The 20336-nt window shown below is 40.5% G+C and overlaps 1 protein-coding gene across 3 annotated transcripts in view; it reads right to left on the reverse strand.

Moving 5' to 3' along the window:
• The window catches only part of LOC133607908 (lissencephaly-1 homolog A), a 50745-nt gene extending 31116 nt beyond the window's left edge, over positions 1–19629 (reverse strand). The window contains exons 1-2 of one of the 3 annotated variants that reach the window (XM_061962960.1): positions 19469–19629; positions 1790–1982 (exon numbers count right to left, since the gene is read on the reverse strand). In XM_061962960.1, the coding sequence (XP_061818944.1) occupies positions 1790–1821 (32 nt within the window). In that variant the 5' untranslated portion in view covers positions 1822–1982; positions 19469–19629. Of the gene's footprint in view, positions 1–1789; positions 1983–18881; positions 19225–19468 lie in introns of those variants that run through there. The other 2 variants (XM_061962962.1, XM_061962961.2) reach the window with 2 other exon arrangements.
• Positions 19630–20336: the final 707 nt, after the last annotated feature.

Genomic DNA, 20336 nt, shown 5'->3' on the forward strand with positions numbered 1-20336 from the left:
TTTCAATACATGCGTAATCTGTTGAATCGCTTAAGCCGCTGAAATCTGAGTCTGAATCCGAGCTAATGTCCCTATTCCTTGCTGTTCTATGCGCCATGTTTGTTTAAATCGGCATCACTATGTGACGTCACAGGAAAATGGACGGGTTTATATAACGATGGTTAAAATCAGGCACTTTGGAGCTTTTTTTAGGGATATTGCGTGATGGGTAAAATTTTGAAAAAAACTTCGAAAAATAAAATAAGCCACTGGGAACTGATTTTTAATGGTTTTAACCCTTCTGAAATTGTGATAATGTTCCCCTTTAATAATCGGATAAAAGAGACAAACTACATTTCTATCCTTTCCATTACTTTATTGGAAAAAAACAGCATACTGGCACCATACCTATTTTGATTATTGTTTCTCAGCTGTTTGTACATGTTGCAGTTTATAAATAAAGGTTTATTAAAAAAATAAAAATAAATTAAAAAATACAAAAAATTGCCTCTGGGCATGCGCATAGCATAGATCCAACGAATCAATGACTAAATTAATCGCCAACTATTTTTATAATCGATTTAATCGATTAGTTGCTGCAGCCCTAATCAAGACATGATCTTGGATTGCGCTATGAACGTGACGCTACTACCAAGAATGTTTCAAAGCGGATGCAGGTCCGAAGCAAAGACAGACCGGCGGAAAAGTTTTTTTTCAAAATGAATTTTCGGACAAAGAATCATGGAAACAAAACTTCCGAATGTCTCAAGAGTACATTCATAAGGCTCTGTCGATTGATGGAAGGAGTTGCAAATCCGAAAGTAAAGACCGTTCGTGCCACGGTTGATGCTGTTCCAGATGAAGTTTGCAATGTTCTGGACTATCTCGCCAGTTGTGCGGAATAGAGTTATTGTGAATCAGTCTGGAGTGCACAAGGTTTTTATACGCCTTTATTCGCCTTTAACATACCTGCCTCCTCCTTTCTTCTCATTCGTATTTTGTTAGGGAATCCGAATTCAGCCAGCATTTTACATTTCCTTAGTTACATTCTTAAATACCGTATTTCTCGGACTATAAGTCAGTTTTTTTCATAGTTTGGCCGGGCTCCAGTGCAACTTATGTTTTTTTCCTTCTTTATTATGCATTTTCGGCAGGTGCGACTTATACTCCGGTGCGACTTATACTCCGAAAAATACGGTAAATCGGTTTCTTTTTTGTTGTTGCTACCATCGATGCACTTTAAAATGTTCTGTTATTTTAATTCGTGAAGCCAATAAAAAGTATCCTCTTCATGACAATTGTTGCTACGTTTTTGTTGAGTGGCATCTGCTTCCGGTTTATATTCCGCACGCTGAGACTGGGTCCTCTCCAGTCGCACACACCCACTCCAGAGATCTGGTTTCCAATCGCATAATCCAGGTGTGTTAGTCCGACTTTTACAAAAACAAACACGATCGGATTAAGGTGTTTCCATGAGAAGCAGGAAGCTTTTTCAGAGACAAACTATTCGAGAAATCGGACTCATTTGGTGCATGGACATGTACTGACTAACGATATTTACGCCATCAAACACTCCACAATATTGAAGTATTTAAAGTTCTCCATCATTGTATTTGTTTCCTTCAAAACCACACAAACTTTTTAGCGCCTGAGTTGGAGCATATGCCAGGGATCTAAAGTGGCTTTTTAGCAACAGGAAAATGGCCTCCATTCGGAATAGGCAATGTGAAAGATGTTTCCATGTGAAATGTGCTACTGGAATATTGTTTGCGTGTAAACGTGGCTCAAGCATCCTGCCGGTCGTACTCACAGTTCATCTCGTTGTCTCTGTGACAGCACCATGGCGGCGCTCTCCCTCTCAGGGGAGCCGAGGCGGGTCAGGTGGCAGGGAGGTGGGCGGGGTCAAGCTGGCAGTTGGAAGGTGTGCGGACTCAGATGTGTCAAGCGCAGGACAAGAAATTTTCTCTGAAGACTTTCTCTCACGACGAAGCGGTGGCCATCACCTGAGGAAGAGGAGTGATGAAAGTCAGCAAGTTGGGACACAAACATTTTACTACAAAAATATTTTCTTAAGGTTATTAGGGCCCGCATGGCCCATTGTATAAGGACTCCCTTGGGAGTCCTTATGCAATGGGACATAAGGACCTATTGTATTTGTAAGGTTTTATTCTTTATTCGTTTTCTTCCGCCGCCTCTTTGAGCACTAATTTGACCCACTTAACATGCTTCAAAACTCACCATATTTGACCCACACATCAGGACTTGCGAAAATTGTCTTTTAATAAAAAAACCGAACCGCAAAAATCAAAATTGCGCTCTAGCGCCCCCTAGGAAGAAAAAAAAACTAGACAGCCTGTAACTCCCACTAGGAAGGTCGGAGAGACATGAAACAAAAACCTCTATGTAGGTCTGACTCAGATCTAGATTTCATAATAGTACATTCTCGGGCTAAAATCAACAGGAAGTTGGCAATTCCCCCTTCAAGACAAAAAAGTACTAAAAACAGTCACTTTTGCCTCTTTGAGCTGTAATTTGACCCCCTTAACATGCTTCAAAACTCACCAAACTGAACGCACACATCAGGACTGGCAAACATTGCGATCTAAAAAAAAAACCTAACCCCAAATCTCAAAATTGCGCAACTACTGCAATTTTTTAATAAAACGCAAAAAAAACTGCTCCTCGGAAGAAAAAAATGACAAAACTGCCTGTAACTCCCACTGGGAAGGTCGGAGAGACATGAAACAAAAACCTCTATGTAGGTCTCACTTAGACCTACATTTCATAAATTGACAACCCCCAGCAAAAATCAACAGGAAGGTTGCTATTCCCCCTTCAAAACAAATTTTTTGTAAAAACCGGTCACCTTCCTTCAAAAACGAACTCCTCTGAGTGCGTTTGTCGTTTCGCCTTCAAACTAACACAGGGGAGAGATTGAGCCCTTGTGATTACAATGACAGAAGCGCTTTTTTTCTAACTGCTCCGGTTTTGATTTTATGACCCTTCAAAGACCCGCTGCGCTGATGCTGCTGCGCTGCTGTTTTTTTAAGATGGCTGCTTAAAAGCAGGAAGCACCAACGTGCCCACACAATGCAGACAAGGTAGGTACACTAGACAAAAGTCTTGGGACACTTCAGACTAAAAGTAGACAAAAGTATTGGGACACTTATGACTATCACTGGACAAAAGTATTGGGACACTTATGACTATCACTGGACAAAAGTATTGGGACAGTTAGGACTAGCACCTGCCAAATACGCGGGCCCGACCAACGCTGCTTGCAGCTTTAATTTTTCTTTGTGTTTTGGACTTTTGTATGCACGCAAACATTATTTCCTTAAAAACTAAGTTTATTATATCTCATTTATCACTGTATTATATGCAATATACTTTTTTTTTAGGGTTGACGTTGGACAAAACATGCATGATAGTCATTCAATGTATTTTTATGTGGACAGAGATTTTTTTTAATACTCCACTTCTGCGGATGCAGATTGTTTTTAGCACCTAGGATGAAACTGCATTTTAGACCACTTTCTTGGTGTGAACATGGTCAAATACATGTTCTAGAATGACTGAGCATTACCAATATCCATGCGTTGAAGTTTTTTTATTTCTGTGTTGGAAGAGCTGACCGAGGTGAAGAAAACGTCGCTAAAAGCCGCCTTTGAGCACCTCAGCGCTAAGCTGCTTAAGACCAGTCCAGACAACCACAATTGTGTGTGCGTACGTGTTCCAAGTAGTTGAGTGATCTGAAATAGTGGATGTTAGCTAACAGGATTATTCACAACTAGTGACTAGTTTTGACCCGATACCTATATTTTGGTATCGGTACCGGTACCAAAAGGTAATTTGATACTTTAAAAATAAAGTGAACCACAAAAAATGTCATTATTGGCTTTATTTTAACAGAAAACCCTATGATACATTAAACATACTTTTTTAATTGCACTCTAAGAACAATTTTGGCATTAAAATTACATAGTTGGGGCGGCGTGGCTCAGTTGGAAGAGCGGCCGTGCCAGCAACTTGAGGGTTCCAGATTCGAACCCCACTTCTGCCATCTTAGCCTCTGCCGTTGTGTCCTTGGGCAAATAACTTTACCCACCTGCTCCCAGTGCCACTCACGCTGGTTTAAATGTAACTTAAAGATGTAGACAATGGGTTTCACGATGTAAAGTGCTTTGAGTCTCGAGACAAAAGCACTATAGAAATATAATTCACTTCACATTTGAACATACTACAAAACTTCACTTTTAGTATAAGAAAGCAAACTGGTTACAAAAGCTTCTAATTTGGCTGCTGACGTATGCACAAACATATTGTGTAATTTCCCATGGTATTATTTGGTCAAAATAATGAGGGAGTAACGGTAGAAAATGGATTATTAATCTACTTGTTCATTTACTGTTAACATCTGGTTACTTTCTGTTTTAACATGTACTATTTAAACTTCTGTTAAAATGTAATAAACATTTATTTTTCTGTTTGGTTACTTCACGTAAGTTTTGGGTGATACTACAAATTTGGGTTGGATGAAATACCAAGAAGTTACAGGGTCATAATTAAAGCGTCTCCTGTGTCCAGGGACACACTGTATTTTCTGAGTTCAAAAACAATTAAAAATTAAAGCTGCAAGCAGCGATGGACGGGACCGACTTTGACGGCACATAAAATCCAAACCGGAGCAGTAATTAAAACTCTTTCGTCAACTTTTAATCAGAAGGGTTCAATCTTTCTCCTGTGCTAGTTTGAAGCCGACACGACAAAGGCGCTCAGAGGAGATAATGTTTGAAAAAAGGTGACCGGTTTTTACAAAACTTTTGTTTTGAAGGGGGAATTGCAAATTTCCTGTTGATTTTTGCTGAGGGTTGTCAATAAATGGAATGTAGGTCTAAGTGAGACCTACATAGAGGTTTTTGTTTCATGTCTCTAAGACATTCCTACTGGAAGTTACAGGCAGTTTTGTCTGAGTTTTCTTCCTAGGAGCAGTTGTGTCTGTATTTTCTTCATAGGGGGCGCTAGGGTGCAATTTTGAGTTTTGGGGTTGTTGTTTTTTTTTTATTAGAGCGCAAATTTTTGCCAGTCCTGATGTGTGTGTCCAGTTTGGTGAGTTTTGAAGCATGTTAAAGGAGTCAAACTACAGCTCAAAGAGGCAAAAGTGACTGTTTTTAGTAAACTTTTGTTTTGAAGGGGGAATTGCCAACTTTCTGTTGATTTTTGCTGAAGGATGTCAATGTATGAAATCTAGGTCTAAGTCAGACCTACATAAAGGTTTTTGTTTCATGTCTCTACGACATTCCTACCGGACGTCACAAGCAGTTTTGTTTGTGTTTTTTTCTAGGGGGGCGCTAGAGCACAATTTTGAGTTTTAGGGTTTGTTTTTTTAATAAATTGCAATTTTCGCCAGTCCTGATGTGTGTGTCAAATATGGTGAGTTTTGAAGCATGTTAAGAGGGTCAAATTACAGCTCAAAGAGGCGGCCGGTATAATAATAATAAAACCTTACAATTTCAATAGGGTCCTCTGTCCCAAAGGGACATTGCGGTCCCTAAAAAATGACAAAGGATTTTGTGATAATAAAAATATAGATGTAATCATTGTCATATCGAGTCGATACGATACGGCTCTTGTACTTGGTATCGTTGCAGTTGTTATTTGTATAGATCCACACATTTGTTTACATTCAGGAGCACTAGCTGGCAGCTAGCTATTGTATCCTCCTATGATGTGTAGTGAAACATGCTTAGAGATGTATCACCCTGCAGGGATGATACTTTTAATAAATGTAGTTTACATTAGTGAGGATTAGTGATTTAGAAATAGCTAAAACACTGTAGGGACGTTGGCCACTTGCTAGCTCGCAAGGACTTCAGGAAGCTTTCATTCTCTTGTCACTGTCAAATTTGCCAGGTATCAACATGCAGTATCATGATATAATGATAGTATTAAAAACTATCGTCAGACAGGCTGATATCACTTACATCGTCTATATTGCCCAGAGGCTCAGTGTTTATATCTTCACCTTTATTAGTTTTGAGGACAAAATACGTCCATTATCCCTCTTCTTGTCTCCACACTGTTTCCACTTGTAAGTGCTGTGTGTTGACTCACATGTGCCTCGGCTCATGTTACCTGCAATGTCACCACAGCGCGGTAAAAAGTACTGATATTTTTCAGAGGCAGGATAGTAGTTTTTAATTCGTTCATACCGGTATAGCATACAACTCTACTAGTGACAGCTGCAGGCTGCTGAATCATTGTCAATTATTGATATTGTTTCCCTTCCACAAACATTTTAATAGAACATTAGGGCAAAGAGGAAGTGCGTGACAAACAATTCACTGAGACGTTTCTTTCAGCCTGGTTTAAAGTCATGACGCCCTGAGTCTGGTTTACCTGTTTTGGACGTAAACAAGATGTTTGGTCTCATTTACAGAGTTGAACACTGCAAAGTGAAAGCAGTGACATACAGAGAAAGTGATGACTACGCCACAACCTTTGGGACAGAGCACCCAATTATTATTTCCTCGTTACGCAACATTATTGAACTCTGCTCCGACAAGTCCTTGGAAGCAAAAAAACAATATTTATGTAAAAATTAGAGATGTCCGATAATGGCTTTTTTGCCGATATCCGATATTGTACAGCTCTTAATTACCAATTCCAATATCAACCGATACCGATATATACAGTCGTGGAATTAACAAATTATTATGCCTAATTTTTGTTGTGATGCCCCGCTGGATGCATTAAACAAGGTTTTCCAAAATAAATCAACTCAAGTTATGGAAAAAAATGCCAACATGGCACTGCCATATTTATTATTGCAGTCACAAAGTGCATTATTTTTTTTAATATGCCTCAAAACAGCAGCTTGGAATTTGGGACATGCTCTCCCTGAGAGAGCATGAAGAGGTTGAGGTGGCCGGGGTTGAGGTGGGGGGGGTAGGCGGTAGCATATTGTAGCGTCCCGGAAGAGTTAGTGCTGCACGGGGTTCTGGGTATTGGTTTTGTTTTGTTTATGTTGTGTTGCGGTGCGGATGTTCTCCCGAAATGTGTTTGTCATATTTGTAACAGTGTTAAAGTTGTTTATACGGCCACCCTCTGTGTGACCTGTATGGCTGTTGACCAAGTATGGCTTGCATTCACTTGTGTGTGTGTGTGTGTGTGTGAGAAAAGCCGTAGATATTATGTGATTGGGCCGGCACACAAAGGCAGTGCCTTTAAGGTTTATTGGCGCTCTGTACTTCTCCCTATGTCCGTGTACACAACGGCGTTTTAAAAACTCATAAATTTTACTTTTTGAAACAGATAACGATAATTTTGAAACCGAAACTTCCGATATTACATTTTAAAGCATTTATCGGCCGATAATACCGGCAGTCCGATATTCTCGGACATCTCTAGTAAAAATGATGATTTTTCTTAAATGAGCAAAGTTTAGCAAACATGAGCTGCTAATGATGCAGTCATTCCGTACAGAATATAAATGTGCAAATAGAATACAATAAAAAAGTTAAGACTGATTGCTCTTTGGTTGGGTGTAAAATCAAATGTTTGGATGCTGTAATGTCACATAACTTGACATTTAACTGTTAGCACACAGGCCTGTCTTGTGAGGGATTGCATTAGCAAGCACCAGTAAACATTAGGAGTGGGCCGATAAAATTATATCAATATATGACAGACTGTCAATAAAAAAAGCGTTGGATAAAATGTTCAATATAGATTTTTTTTTGTGGTTACTAAGCAAAGTTGGTTGCATGAATAACGCACTCCCGCTATGGTAACAGTAACCCAACAAAGCAGGAAGTGATCACTGACCAGTGGGAGGGACATGCTAACAGCCAATCAGCTAACAGTATCAACTATCATGTTTGGTTGAACTGTACTGTCTTGTTGTTGATTATTTGCATGGAGTAAGATAAACTAAAAATGAGTGCTGCAGAGAGCGAAGAGATTGTCGATAAAACAGTCTTTTGGATTTCTTTAAAAACAGACCATAGTCCTTATTAGGGATGTCCCGACCCGATATTTGGATCGGATCGGCTGCCGATATTTGCCAAAAATTGCGTATCGGCAAGGCATGGGAAAATGCCGATCCAGATCCAGTTTAAAAAAAAACTGCGGTCCGTGTTTTCCAACGCACCGATTTAAATAATACATTCCACTTTTCTGCCGCTCCGTAATTTCCGTTCCGCTTTTTCCAGCACACCTTTTAGCAGCTGGCATTACACGACAGGCTCTTCTCACTCTTTCCTGTGTCTCCCTCTCACAGACAGACAAGCGCACCTTCTTACATACGTCACATACTGTCACGTCATACGTCACATACGTATACGTCCTCCCCGAGCAGAGAGGTAGCAGCATGGCTAACATTAGCTGTGATGCTAGCACAGCCGTGCGAGCAACGCTCCCTCTAAGGTGCTCGCCTATCAAACTCTTTTGGCTGTCTTTTTGACACTTACATCCGGCGCCCCCCTCCACACCCTGGATTATAAATAATGTAAATAATTCAATGTGATTATCTTGTGTGATGACTGTAGTATGATGATAGTATATATCTGATAGTATATATCTGTATCATGAATCAATTTAAGTGGACCCCGACTTAAACAAGTTGAAAAACTTATTGTGGTGTTACCATTTAGTGGTCAATTGTACGGAATATGTATTTCACTGTGCAACCTACTAATAAAAGTCTCAATCAATCAATCAAAACACATAGAATCATCATACTGCTGTGATTATATGCATCAAGTGTTCATTCAAGGCTAAGGCAAAATATGGAGATATATATTGTGTATCGCAATATGGCCTTAAAATATCGCAATATTAAAAAAAGGCCATATCGCCCAGCCCTAGTTCAATGATGCCATTTCTGTTTGTCATGTATAATTTTGTCTATTTTGTGTTTATCCTTGAATAAACAGGTCAGTTTCTTGTTACCAACCATTGTGTATTATTCAAACTCCCCTAATTCAGCTGGCTAGTTGTTATCAAGAGTACTAAAACCCTTTTCAACATGATTCTGACAACTAAGTAGGTTAAATAACTTTAATACATGCTCGGATAGGCCAGTATCGGTCAGTATCGGTATCGGTCAGTATCGGTATCGGATCGGAAATGCAAAAACAATATCTGTATCGGATCGGAAGTGTAAAAACCTGGATCGGGACATCCCTAGTCCTTATCGGTACTCACTGCTTTTCTTTTCAACACTTGTTCACTCCCTATACGTGTATGAATAAAATAAATTATAAAATAACAAATGTGCTCCTTAAAAAAATATTAGTAATATGGTCCAGTAATATTTAAATAATGATTACTGCATAACAAATTCCTTTCCATGCTTAAATAATACCAGGGCAAAATAAAGGTTACACAGCTGTATATTTCTGGCATTAAACCTGCAGAAAATACTTCTTGGTTTACATCTTCATACTTTGCACTATTTTGTTACACTTTATTAAGCATTTCTTACATATTCCCTATTTTTGCACCATCATTTTAAGAGGTTATTGTTTAGTGTTCAATGTGATTTTTGAACGTCGTTTACATTTATTGTTTTCCATGGTGGTGCTGACATTTCCCTTCTGCCTTGATAGCTGAGGGGATTATAATAAGAGGAAAGTTACATTTGAAATAAAAATGTTTATATTTAATATGTTTCTCCTGGTCCTTATTTTCGATTAGTCATAAAAAAAATATCAATTATGGATATCGACCGAAATAAAACACTTATAACGTGATACAGTTCTCAGCCATATCGTCCAGCCCTCGTAAAATAATACAACAGCAGGCTAATAAAAGACAAGATAGAGGACTTTGAGAGCCAGAACAACCAGTTGTCATGTTTGCACCTATTCACGTGTATCATCATAGAATGTACGGGTGTATTTGCCGCTGGCTGCCCTCAGTGGTCACTCAAAGCGTTTCACGCTCGATCACGGTATCGTGAGTAGCGATTGGATCGCTGTTTTCAGAGTTCAACTGCGTTCGCATTGTTTTCGTCACCACTGTAGTATACACCAATACTCATGACGTACAACACATATCGTAGTTTATCCAGAACATCGAAATGTTTGCATTAGACAAGTACCTGCGCCACAAAGCTCCGTCAAAAATTGTCACTTTACCAGACAAAACTCCCCTGCAGAAAATCGACAGTGAGTAAAAAAATTATTGGAATTCCTTTTAAAGTTATTCATGCATTTGTGAGCCTACCTAATATATTTTAAATTGATGGATTTTTTAGACTTGCCGACTTCCTTTTTCTGGTCGCTGTGATGTGAGTCAAATCACAAGTCGAGTCGGACCAATCATGTTTACTCAGATTTCCCGTCACTTCCTACGCCAATTTCATGAAATTGATCAATTAAAAATACACCTTCACTGTGAAACCTATTTTCTGTTTATTTGTTTAACAAGCTTTCCAACAATGCCAACCTTTTTAAAATGGGGTAAGAAGAAAAGTTATGACATTTATAATAAAAAAGGTCACACCTAAAATCTTGAGCCTAGGTTTAAAATATGCATAACTTACTTAATATTTATCACAGAAAAATTATACTGATATTACTGAAGTTGTCTTAACAAGACCTGTCTGATAATACGGGTTTCATAGGGTTAGGGTTACTAACCCTAACCCAAAACCAGTGAAGTTGACACTGTAATTCGTAAATAAAAACAACATAGTTATTTTGCAAATCCTTTTCAACTTATATTTAATTGAATAGACTGCTAAGACAAGATATTTAATGTTCCAACTTTTTTTTGCAAATAATCATTAACTTAGAATTTAATGGCAGCAACACATTGCAAAAAAGTTGGCACAGGGGCATTTTTACCACTGTGTTACATGGCCTTTCCTTTTAACAACACTCAGTAAATGTTTGGGAACTGAGGAGACCAATTTTTGAAGCTTTTCAGGTGGAATTCTTTCCCATTCTTGCTTGATGTACAGCTTAAGTTGTTCAACAGTCCAGGGGTCTACGTTGTGGTATTTTAGGCTTCATAATGTGCCACACATTTTCAATGGGACTACAGGCAGGCCAGTCTAGTACCCGCACTCTTTTACTATGAAGCCACGCTGTTGTAACACGTGGCTTGGCATTGTCTTGCTGAAATAAGCAGGGGCATCCATGATAACGTTGCTTGGATGGCAACATATGTTGCTCCAAAACCTGTATGTACCTTTCAGCATTAATGGTGCCTTCACAGATGTGTAAGTTACCCATGCCTTGGGCACTAATACACCCCCATACCATCACAGATGCTGGCATTTTGAACTTTGCGCCTACAACAATCCGGATGGTTCCTTTCCTCTTTGCTCCTGAGGACACAATGTCCACTGTTTCCAAAAACAATTTGAAATGTGGACTCATCAGACCATAGAACACTTTTCCACTTTGCATCAGTCCATCTTAGATGAGCTCGGGCCCAGCGAAGCCGCCAGCGTTTCTGGGTGTTGTTGATAAATGGCTTTCGCTTTGCATAGTAGAGTTTTAACTTGCACTCACAGATGGAGCGACAAACTATAGTTACTGACAGTGGTTTTCTGAAGTGTTCCTGAGCCCATGTGGTGATATCCTTTACACAAGGATGCACCCACCTGTTCCCAATTAGCCTGTTCACCTGGGTGACGTTCCAAACAAGTGTTTGATGAGCATTCCTCAACTTTCTCAGTCTTTTTGCCACTTGTGCCAGCTTTTTTTAAACATGTTGCAGGCATCAAATTCAGAATGAGCTCAAATTTGCAAAAAAAAAATAAAGTTTTCCATTTCGAACATTAAGTATCTTGTCTTTGCGGTCTATTCAAATGAATATAGGTTGAAAAGGATTTGCAAATCATTGTATTTGGTTTTTATTTACACAATGTGCAAACTTCACTGGTTGTGGGTCCACCCATCCATCCATTTTCTACCGCTTGTCCCGTTCGGAGTCGCGGGGGTGCTGGAGCCTATCTCAGCTGCATTCGGGCGGAAAGTGGGGTACACCCTGGACAAGTCGCCACCTCATCGCAGGGCCAACACAGACAGACAACATTCACACACTAGGGCCAATTTAGTGTTGCCAATCAACCTATCCCCAGGTGCATGTCTTTGGTCATGTAAATAAATGTTTTTATTTTTATTTTACACACACATACCGACATCATATTAGCAGTACTATTCCACATCATTCAATAGGATTGAACTAGAGATGTCCGATATTATTGGCCGATAAATGCTTTAAAATGTAATATCGGAAATTATCGGTATCTGTTTCAAAAAGTAAAATTTATGACTTTTTAAAACGCTGCTGTACGGAGTGGTACACGGATGTAGGGAGAAGTACAGAGCGCCAATAAACCTTAAAAGGCACTGCCTTTGCGTGCCGGTCCAGTCACATAATATCTACGGCTTTTCACACACACACAAGTGAATGCAATCATACTTGGTCAACAGCCATACAGGTCACACTGGGTGGCCGTATAAACAACTTTAACACTGTTACAAATACACGCCACACTGTGAACCCACACCAAACTAGAATGACAAACACATTACGAGAGAACATCCGCACCGTAACACAACATAAACACAACAGAACAAATACCCAGAACCCCTTGCAGCACTAACTCTTCCGGGACGCTACAATATACCCCGCTACCCCCCCCCAACCCCGCCCACCTCAACCTCCTCATGCTCTCTCAGGGAGAGCATGTCCCAAATTCCAAGCTGAAATGAATAACACATTACCGTAAAATATTAGGGCTGCAACAACTAATCGATTAAAATCGATTATAAAAATAGTTGGCGATTAATTTAGTCATCGATTCGTTGGATCTATGCTATGCGCATGCGCACAGGCTATGTTTTTTGTTTGTTTTTTTCATTTATTTTAAACTGCAACATTTACAAACAGCTGAGAAACAATAATCAAAATAATAGGGTGTAACGGTACGTGTATTTGTATCGAACCGTTTCGGTACGGGGGTTTCGGTTCGGAGGTGTACCGAACGAGTTTCCACACAAACATATTAAGTAGCGTACTGCACGTTGTGTAAACAATACTCAAAATGCCGGACATTTGAGAAACTCCACCCTGACAGCTCCGCAAAAGAGGACATGTCTGGTGAAAAGAGGACGTATGGTTTGTCTATCGTAGCCCGTTAGCTGCTAACATGCTAGCAAAAGAGGACATGTCCGGTGATAGCATGCTAGCAGCGACCGAGCTCGGTCCTGACCATACGTCCTCTTTTCATCGGACATGTCCTCTTTTGCGGGGCTGTCGGGCGGTGTTTCTTAAATGCTTCAAGTGTCCGGCATTTTGAGTTAGGGTTGCGTGTATTGTCAATGTACGTTCAGGGTTAAGAAGGTTAAAAACACAACAAATTGTGCGCACAGCAGCATTTGTGAGGGAGGGGGAGAGACAGAGAGACCGAGAGAGTTGTGATAAACGCAAATGCATCGTCAGGCTCTGCTTTTTATCCATAGATTTATCGATTTCATTTGTTATCTATAGCAGGGGTGTCAAAAGTGTGCATTTTTGTAAAATGTTCCTTGTTTTATTTGGCAAGTTGAAAGAACATGGCGCCAGTATGCTGTTTTTTTTCCCAATAAAATACTGGAAAGGATAGAAATGTAGTTTGTCTCTTTTATCCGATTATTAATCGAAGTAATAATAGACAGATTAATCGATTATCAAATTAATTGTTAGTTGCAGCCCTATAAAATATCAAATATTATTTCGCTCATTCACGTAAGAGACGGATTTAGTGATCAGGAGTAGTGATGGGTCCGGCAACACCGAGGCATCGGCGCATGCGTCGAGCTCATAGAGCAAAACCCTGTGTCGGTGCGCGTACCGCTTTTAGAAAGTCACGTGACCGATACGCAAACTGTGTCGCACTGACGCCTCCCCTGTACCCTGTGAGCGGGTCTTTTCTACGGCCAAAGAATTGAATTAATAACTAAGAAGAGAAATCGTCTAAAATTTAATACGTTGGAAAAACTGTTTTTTTAAATAAAAATGTGTAAAAAAAAATAAAAAAATTCCCAGTCCACAAGCATCCTCATTCACAACACATTCTCTTAGATTTCCATGTTATGATACATGTTCACATTATTTATTGACTGTATCTAAAAAAGATAAACATATATTTGTATTTAAATGAAGATATGAAATAATCCTAAAATGCAATACAATGACTTGGTTTATATTATTGTATATACTAGGTCATAAAATCAGTGTCAGTTGAGTCAGTCTATAGGTTGCCTGTAGGGATTTTTAATGTCCAGCAAATGTCAGTATTTAGTGACACAGTATCAATACAGTTTTGCAATGTGTCGAAACGCTTCATGACTTCATCAACCCATCACTAATCAGGAGTGACAGACTGTTTGGTAAACGTATAGCATGTTCTATATGTTATAGTTATTTGAATGACTCGTACCATAATATGTTACGTTAACATACCAGGCACGTTCTCCGTTGGTTATTTATGCGTCATATAACGTGCACTTATTCAGCCTGTTGTTCACTATTCTTTATTTATTTTAAATTGCCTTTCAAATGTCTATTCCCCCAAAAATGTGACTTATACTCCAGTGCGAATTATGTTTTTTCCTTCTTTATCATGCATTTTCGGCCGGTGCGACTCATACTCCGGAGTAGGGCTGTCCCGATCTGATATTTGGATCGGATGCCGATATTTGCCAAAAATTGCGTATCGGCAAGGCATGGGAAAATGCCGATTCAGATCCAGTTTAAAAAAAAAAAAATCCGGGCCGTGTTTTCCAACGCACCTATTTAAATAATACATTCCACTTTTCTGCTGCTCCGTAATTTCCGTTCCGCATTTTCCAGCACGCCTTCAACACTTCCACAATTCTCACGCAGTTGTTTTTAGCTGCTGGCATTACACGACAGGCTCTTCTCACTCTTTCCTGTGTCTCCCTCTCACAGACAGCGAGCGCACCTTCTTACACACGTCACATACTGTCACGTCATACGTCACATACGTATACGTCCTCTCCCAGCAGAGAGGGAGGTAGCGGCATGGCTAACGTTAGCTGTGATGCTAGCGCAGCTGCTAAGGTGCGCGCCTGCTCAAGCGTCCTCTGCGCACGGCAAATCAATGCCACGCACAAAATCAAATAAAAAAATAAGCGCACAACAATTTTCGACACACGGACACGACAGAGACAACAGTTTTCGTCATCATTGTTCAAATATTGTGACGTCTGTCGAGACGCTTATCTCCATTCGGTGCCACACGTCCAGACTCCACACCATCAAAATAGTATATATCTGTATTATGAATCAATTTAAGTGGACCCCGTCTTAAACAAGTTGAAAAACTTATTCGGGTGTTACCATTTAGTGGTCAATTGTACGGAATATGTACTTCACTGTGCAACCTACTAATAAAAGTCTCACAATCAATCAAAACACATAGAATCATCATACTGCTGTGATTATATGCATCAAGTGTTCATTCAAGGCTAAGGCAAAATATCGAGATATATATTGTGTATCGCAATATGGCCTTAAAATATCGCAATATTAAAAAAAGGCCATATCGCCCAGCCCTAGTTCAATGATGCCATTTCTGTTTGTCATGTATAATTTTGTCTATTTTGTGTTTATCCTTCAATAAACAGGTTAGTTTCTTGTTACCAACCATTGTGTATTATTCAAACTCCCCTAATTCAGCTGGCTAGTTGTTATCAAGAGTACTAAAACCCTTTTCAACATGATTCTGACAACTAAGTAGGCTAAATAACTTTAATACATGCTCGGATAGGCCAGTATCGGTCAGTATCGGTATCGGTCAGTATCGGTATCGGATCGGAAATGCAAAAACAATATCGGTATCGGATCGGAAGTGCAAAAACCTGGATCGGGACATCCCTAATCAGGAGTGACAGATTGTTTGGTAAATGTATAGCATGTTCTATGTTATAGTTATTTGAATGACTCGTACCATAATATGTTACGTTAACATACCAGGCACATTCTCCGTTGGTTATTTATGCGTCATATAACGTACACTTATTCAGCCTGTTGTTCACTATTCTTTATTTATTTTAAATTGCCTTTCAAATGTCTATTCTTGGTGTTGGGTTTTATCAAATAAATTTCCCCCCAAAAATGCGACTTATACTCCAGTGCGAATTATGTTTTTTCCTTCTATATTATGCATTTTCGGCTGGTGCGACTTATACTCCGGAGCAGAGGTGGGTAGTAACGCGCTACATTTACTCCGTTACATCTACTTGAGTAACTTTGGGATAAATTGTACTTCTAAGAGTAGTTTTAATGCAACATACTTTTACTTTTACTTAAGTATATTTATAGAGAAGGAACGCTACTTTTACTCCGCTACTTTTACTCCGCTACTTTTATCTACATTCAGCTCGCTACTCGCTACTAATTTTTATCGATCTGTTAATGCACGCTTTGTTTGTTTTGGTCTGTCAGACAGACCTTCAAAGTGCCTGCCTTACTGGTGACGTTTCACTTCGTTCCACCAATCAGATGCAGTCACTGGTGACGTTGGACCAATCAAACAGAGCCAGGCGGTCACATGACCTGACTTAAACAAGTTGAAAACTTATTGGGGTGTTACCATTTAGTGGTCAATTGTACGGAATATGTACTGTACTGTGCAACCTACTAATAAACGTTTCAGTCAATCAATCAAAAGTGTGAAGGAAAAAAGATACTTTTTTATTTCAACCGTACATCCTGACCGCACATGAGGACGTTCCTGTCTTCACTGCCGCTCCATCGTGCCTGCGCTTTCAAAACAAGAGTCTCCGAAAGCCGGCGCAAACAAGCTAGCAAGCTACGGAGTTTGCCGCCAATATATTTCTTGTAAAGTGTATAAAAACGAATATGGAAGCTGGACAAATAAGATGCGAAAAACCCACCACTTTCATGTGGTATTAGACAGAAAGGAGGAACTTTTCTTCTCCTCCATTTGAAAACGTGGACGTTATCAGCACTACTGTCTGATTACAATCAACGCAAGTCATCGGAATCAGGTAATACACCAACTTATATTCTTGTCTTCATGAAAGAAAGGAATCTATATGTTAAACATGCATGTATGTATATTCATTAAAACACCTTTAACATGTAAACAAAAACAGCAAAATAAATAAATATAAATTATATACTGTATATATCAATGTATGTATATATATATATATATATATATATATATATATATATATATGATATGAGTGTGTATGTTACTCATCAGTTACTCAGTACTTGAGTAGTTTTTTCACAACATACTTTTTATTTTTACTCAAGTAAATATTTGTGTGACTACCGTATTTTCCGCACTATAAGGCGCACCTAAAAACCACAAATTTTCTCAAAAGCTGACAGTGCGCCTTATAACCCGGTGCGCTTTATATATGGATTAATATTACGATTCATTTTCATAAAGTTTCGATCTCGCAACTACGGTAAACAGCCGCCATCTTTTTTCCCGGTAGAGCAGGAAGCGCTTCTTCTTCTACGCAAGCAACCGCCAAGGTAAGCACCCGCCCCCATAGAACAGGAAGCGCTTCTTCTTCTACTGTAAGCAACCACCCGCCCGCGTAGAAGAAGAAAAAGCGCGCGGATATTACCGTACGTTTCATTTCCTTTGTGTGTTTACATCTGTAAAGACCACAAAATGGCTCCTACTAAGCGACAGGGATCCGGTTCATGAAAAGACGCAATCTCTCCATCCGCACACGGATTACTATTTCACAGCAACTGATATTCCTGTGAACCGCACTGTGGATACAACGGGAGCACGTACAGTGAATATTCGCACCACAGGGAATGAGAAGTCATCCTTCACTGTGGTTCTAGCTTGCCATGCTAATGGCCAGAAACTTCCACCCATGGTGATATTCAAAAGGAAGACCTTGCCAAAAGAGACCTTTCCAGCCGGCGTCATCATAAAAGCTAACTCGAAGGGATGGATGAAGAAAAGATGAGCGAGTGGTTAAGGTAAGTTTAAGTTTACGCGAAGAGGCCGGGTGGCTTTTTTCACGCAGCCCCGTCCATGTTGATATACGATTCCATGCGCGCCCACATCACGCTGGTTTTAATATATTATTAAAGTTTGACTGACCTATCTGACTGTTTTTTTGACATTCCTTTAGCGCAGTTAGATGCGGCTTACAACACGGGGCGGCTTATAGGTGGACAAAGTTTTGAAATATGCCGTTCATTGAAGGCGCGGCTTATAACCCAGGGCGCCTTATGGTGCGGAAAATACGGTACTCCTTACTTTCACTTGAGTAATAAATCTCTAAAGTAACAGTACTCTTACTTGAGTACAATTTCTGGCTACTCTACCCACCTCTGCTCCGGAGCGACTTATACTCTGAAAAATACGGTACACATTTTGCCTTATATTACTGTCTTATATTATTGCTCTTTATATATATATATATATATATATATATATATATATATATATATATATATATATACACAGCAAGGTTTTCACCTTCATTGTATTGAACAACTTTCATTCTCCAGCACCATATCTCTCATGGAAGCTTCTTGTTGCCCCCAGTGAGACTGTTGTTTACTGGCTGCTGCATCATCATGCATTTCATGGCTCCACCCTGCCTCTGCCAGTCTACTAAAATCCCCCCCCACCCCCCCAAAAAAGGATTTCGACGGAAGACGACAACCAGCCTTTAAGATTCATTTGCTGGCGTCCTAATCAGCTTGGGACCGCCACAAGGGCAAAGTTGCAAAGTTGCAGTCATGGCTCAGCAACGCCCTTTTTTTTTTTTTTTTTTTTGTCTGACGTTAGCTTAGCCGCTAGCCACACCTGTCAGACCACACTGATTTACTTATATAAAATATATAAAAACCACACACCGACCTACCTGCAGAACATGCAAAGGGCGTTAGTCTGGGGGTTACGACCGGTGGTCCATCATCATCATCATGCTCAGGGACTTACCACATGTATTATGGATGACAAGTTGACCCGTGTTAGCTGTGCACCAAGCAGGACGTCACTGATTTAAGGATCGCCGGAGTCTCTAAAATACACACATGACGTCATCTTTTCTATTATTTGACGAGGGGTTGGAGGGAGTAACGTCAACATTTAAGTATGACGTCGAAATATTAGCAATGCTAACTCGCCGCTAGCATCCCAACACAACTTTATTGAAGCTAGCCCGGTAAAAACAAACAAGTGTGTGACGACACACATGACGTGTGTTAACAAAGAACGTGGTCAGGCGTTGTGAAAATAGTCCATATTTCTGTGAGAACCGCTCGTTAAAAGGTTTAGTGGACGACTACTATTAGCACTTAGCCTAGCCTAGCTTTGCGGCCTCTCCGCCATTTTGAGAAAAGGGGGACGAGAAAGCAGCACACACTGCGGGGCAGAACGTCGTTAAAAACAACCAGTCTGACGAAAGTCTCCTTTTATAGAGGCACGCCAGCAGTGGGAGACACTCACCCCGGGACGAATTGCGACTGTCATGTCCTCTGGAAAGGTGTGCGGGGCGCGGCAGTAGAGTCAGCTTGGAGGCTCCCAAGTGAGACTTTCTCATCAGCCGGCGACTCACATCGGGGATCTTCTCTGATGCTGCCGCCGCCTGTGCACGCGCACGGTCCGGGCTAACGGTCGCTCAACGGCGGCGGGGGCGCGCACGCTGAGGTGCGCAGAGAGCGCCGCAAAAAAAAAAGAAAAAGAAAGAAAAGACCAACGCTCTTAATGAAGCTAATATTCACATTTATTTTTGTTTTATCACGTTGTGTCCTAGTGAGTGTGGCGCATGATTTATAACAATAATCATACTTGCTAGAGATGCGTGGTTTGCGGGCACAATCGCGGAGTCCGCGGATTATCCGCGGATCGGGCGGATGAAATTTAAAAAAAATTAGATTTTATCGTCGGGTCGGGTCGGGTCGGGTCGGGCGGTTGAAAAAAATTAGATTTTAAATAGATTCAGGCGGGTGGCAGTTAAACCAATTGGGAAATATATATACATAGTTAAATGTTGTTACCCACATACGAAAAACGAGCAGGCACCTGCAGCATATGCCACAACAGAAGAAAAAAAAAAAAAGAGATGGACACTTTTACGGAGCGGAGAAGGCCCCCGACGCCTCGCCGGGGTCCGGGACCGAGGCCCCTTCCCCCGAGAGGGCCCCACCGGGAGCCGTAGCTGAGGCGATCCGCGAGAAGGGCCCGACGCACGTCCAGGGTCACCACCGCGCCCACCGCACCGACACCCCGCCTCGTCCGCCTTCGCCGCGGCCGGCGTCACGCGCAGCAGGTAAGCAGCTTACCTGCCCGCCACCCCCGTGGCCGGGGGCTCGTA

The sequence above is a fragment of the Nerophis lumbriciformis genome, linkage group LG09 (genome assembly GCF_033978685.3).
Source record: "Nerophis lumbriciformis linkage group LG09, RoL_Nlum_v2.1, whole genome shotgun sequence".
Taxonomy (NCBI): Eukaryota; Metazoa; Chordata; class Actinopteri; order Syngnathiformes; family Syngnathidae; genus Nerophis; species Nerophis lumbriciformis.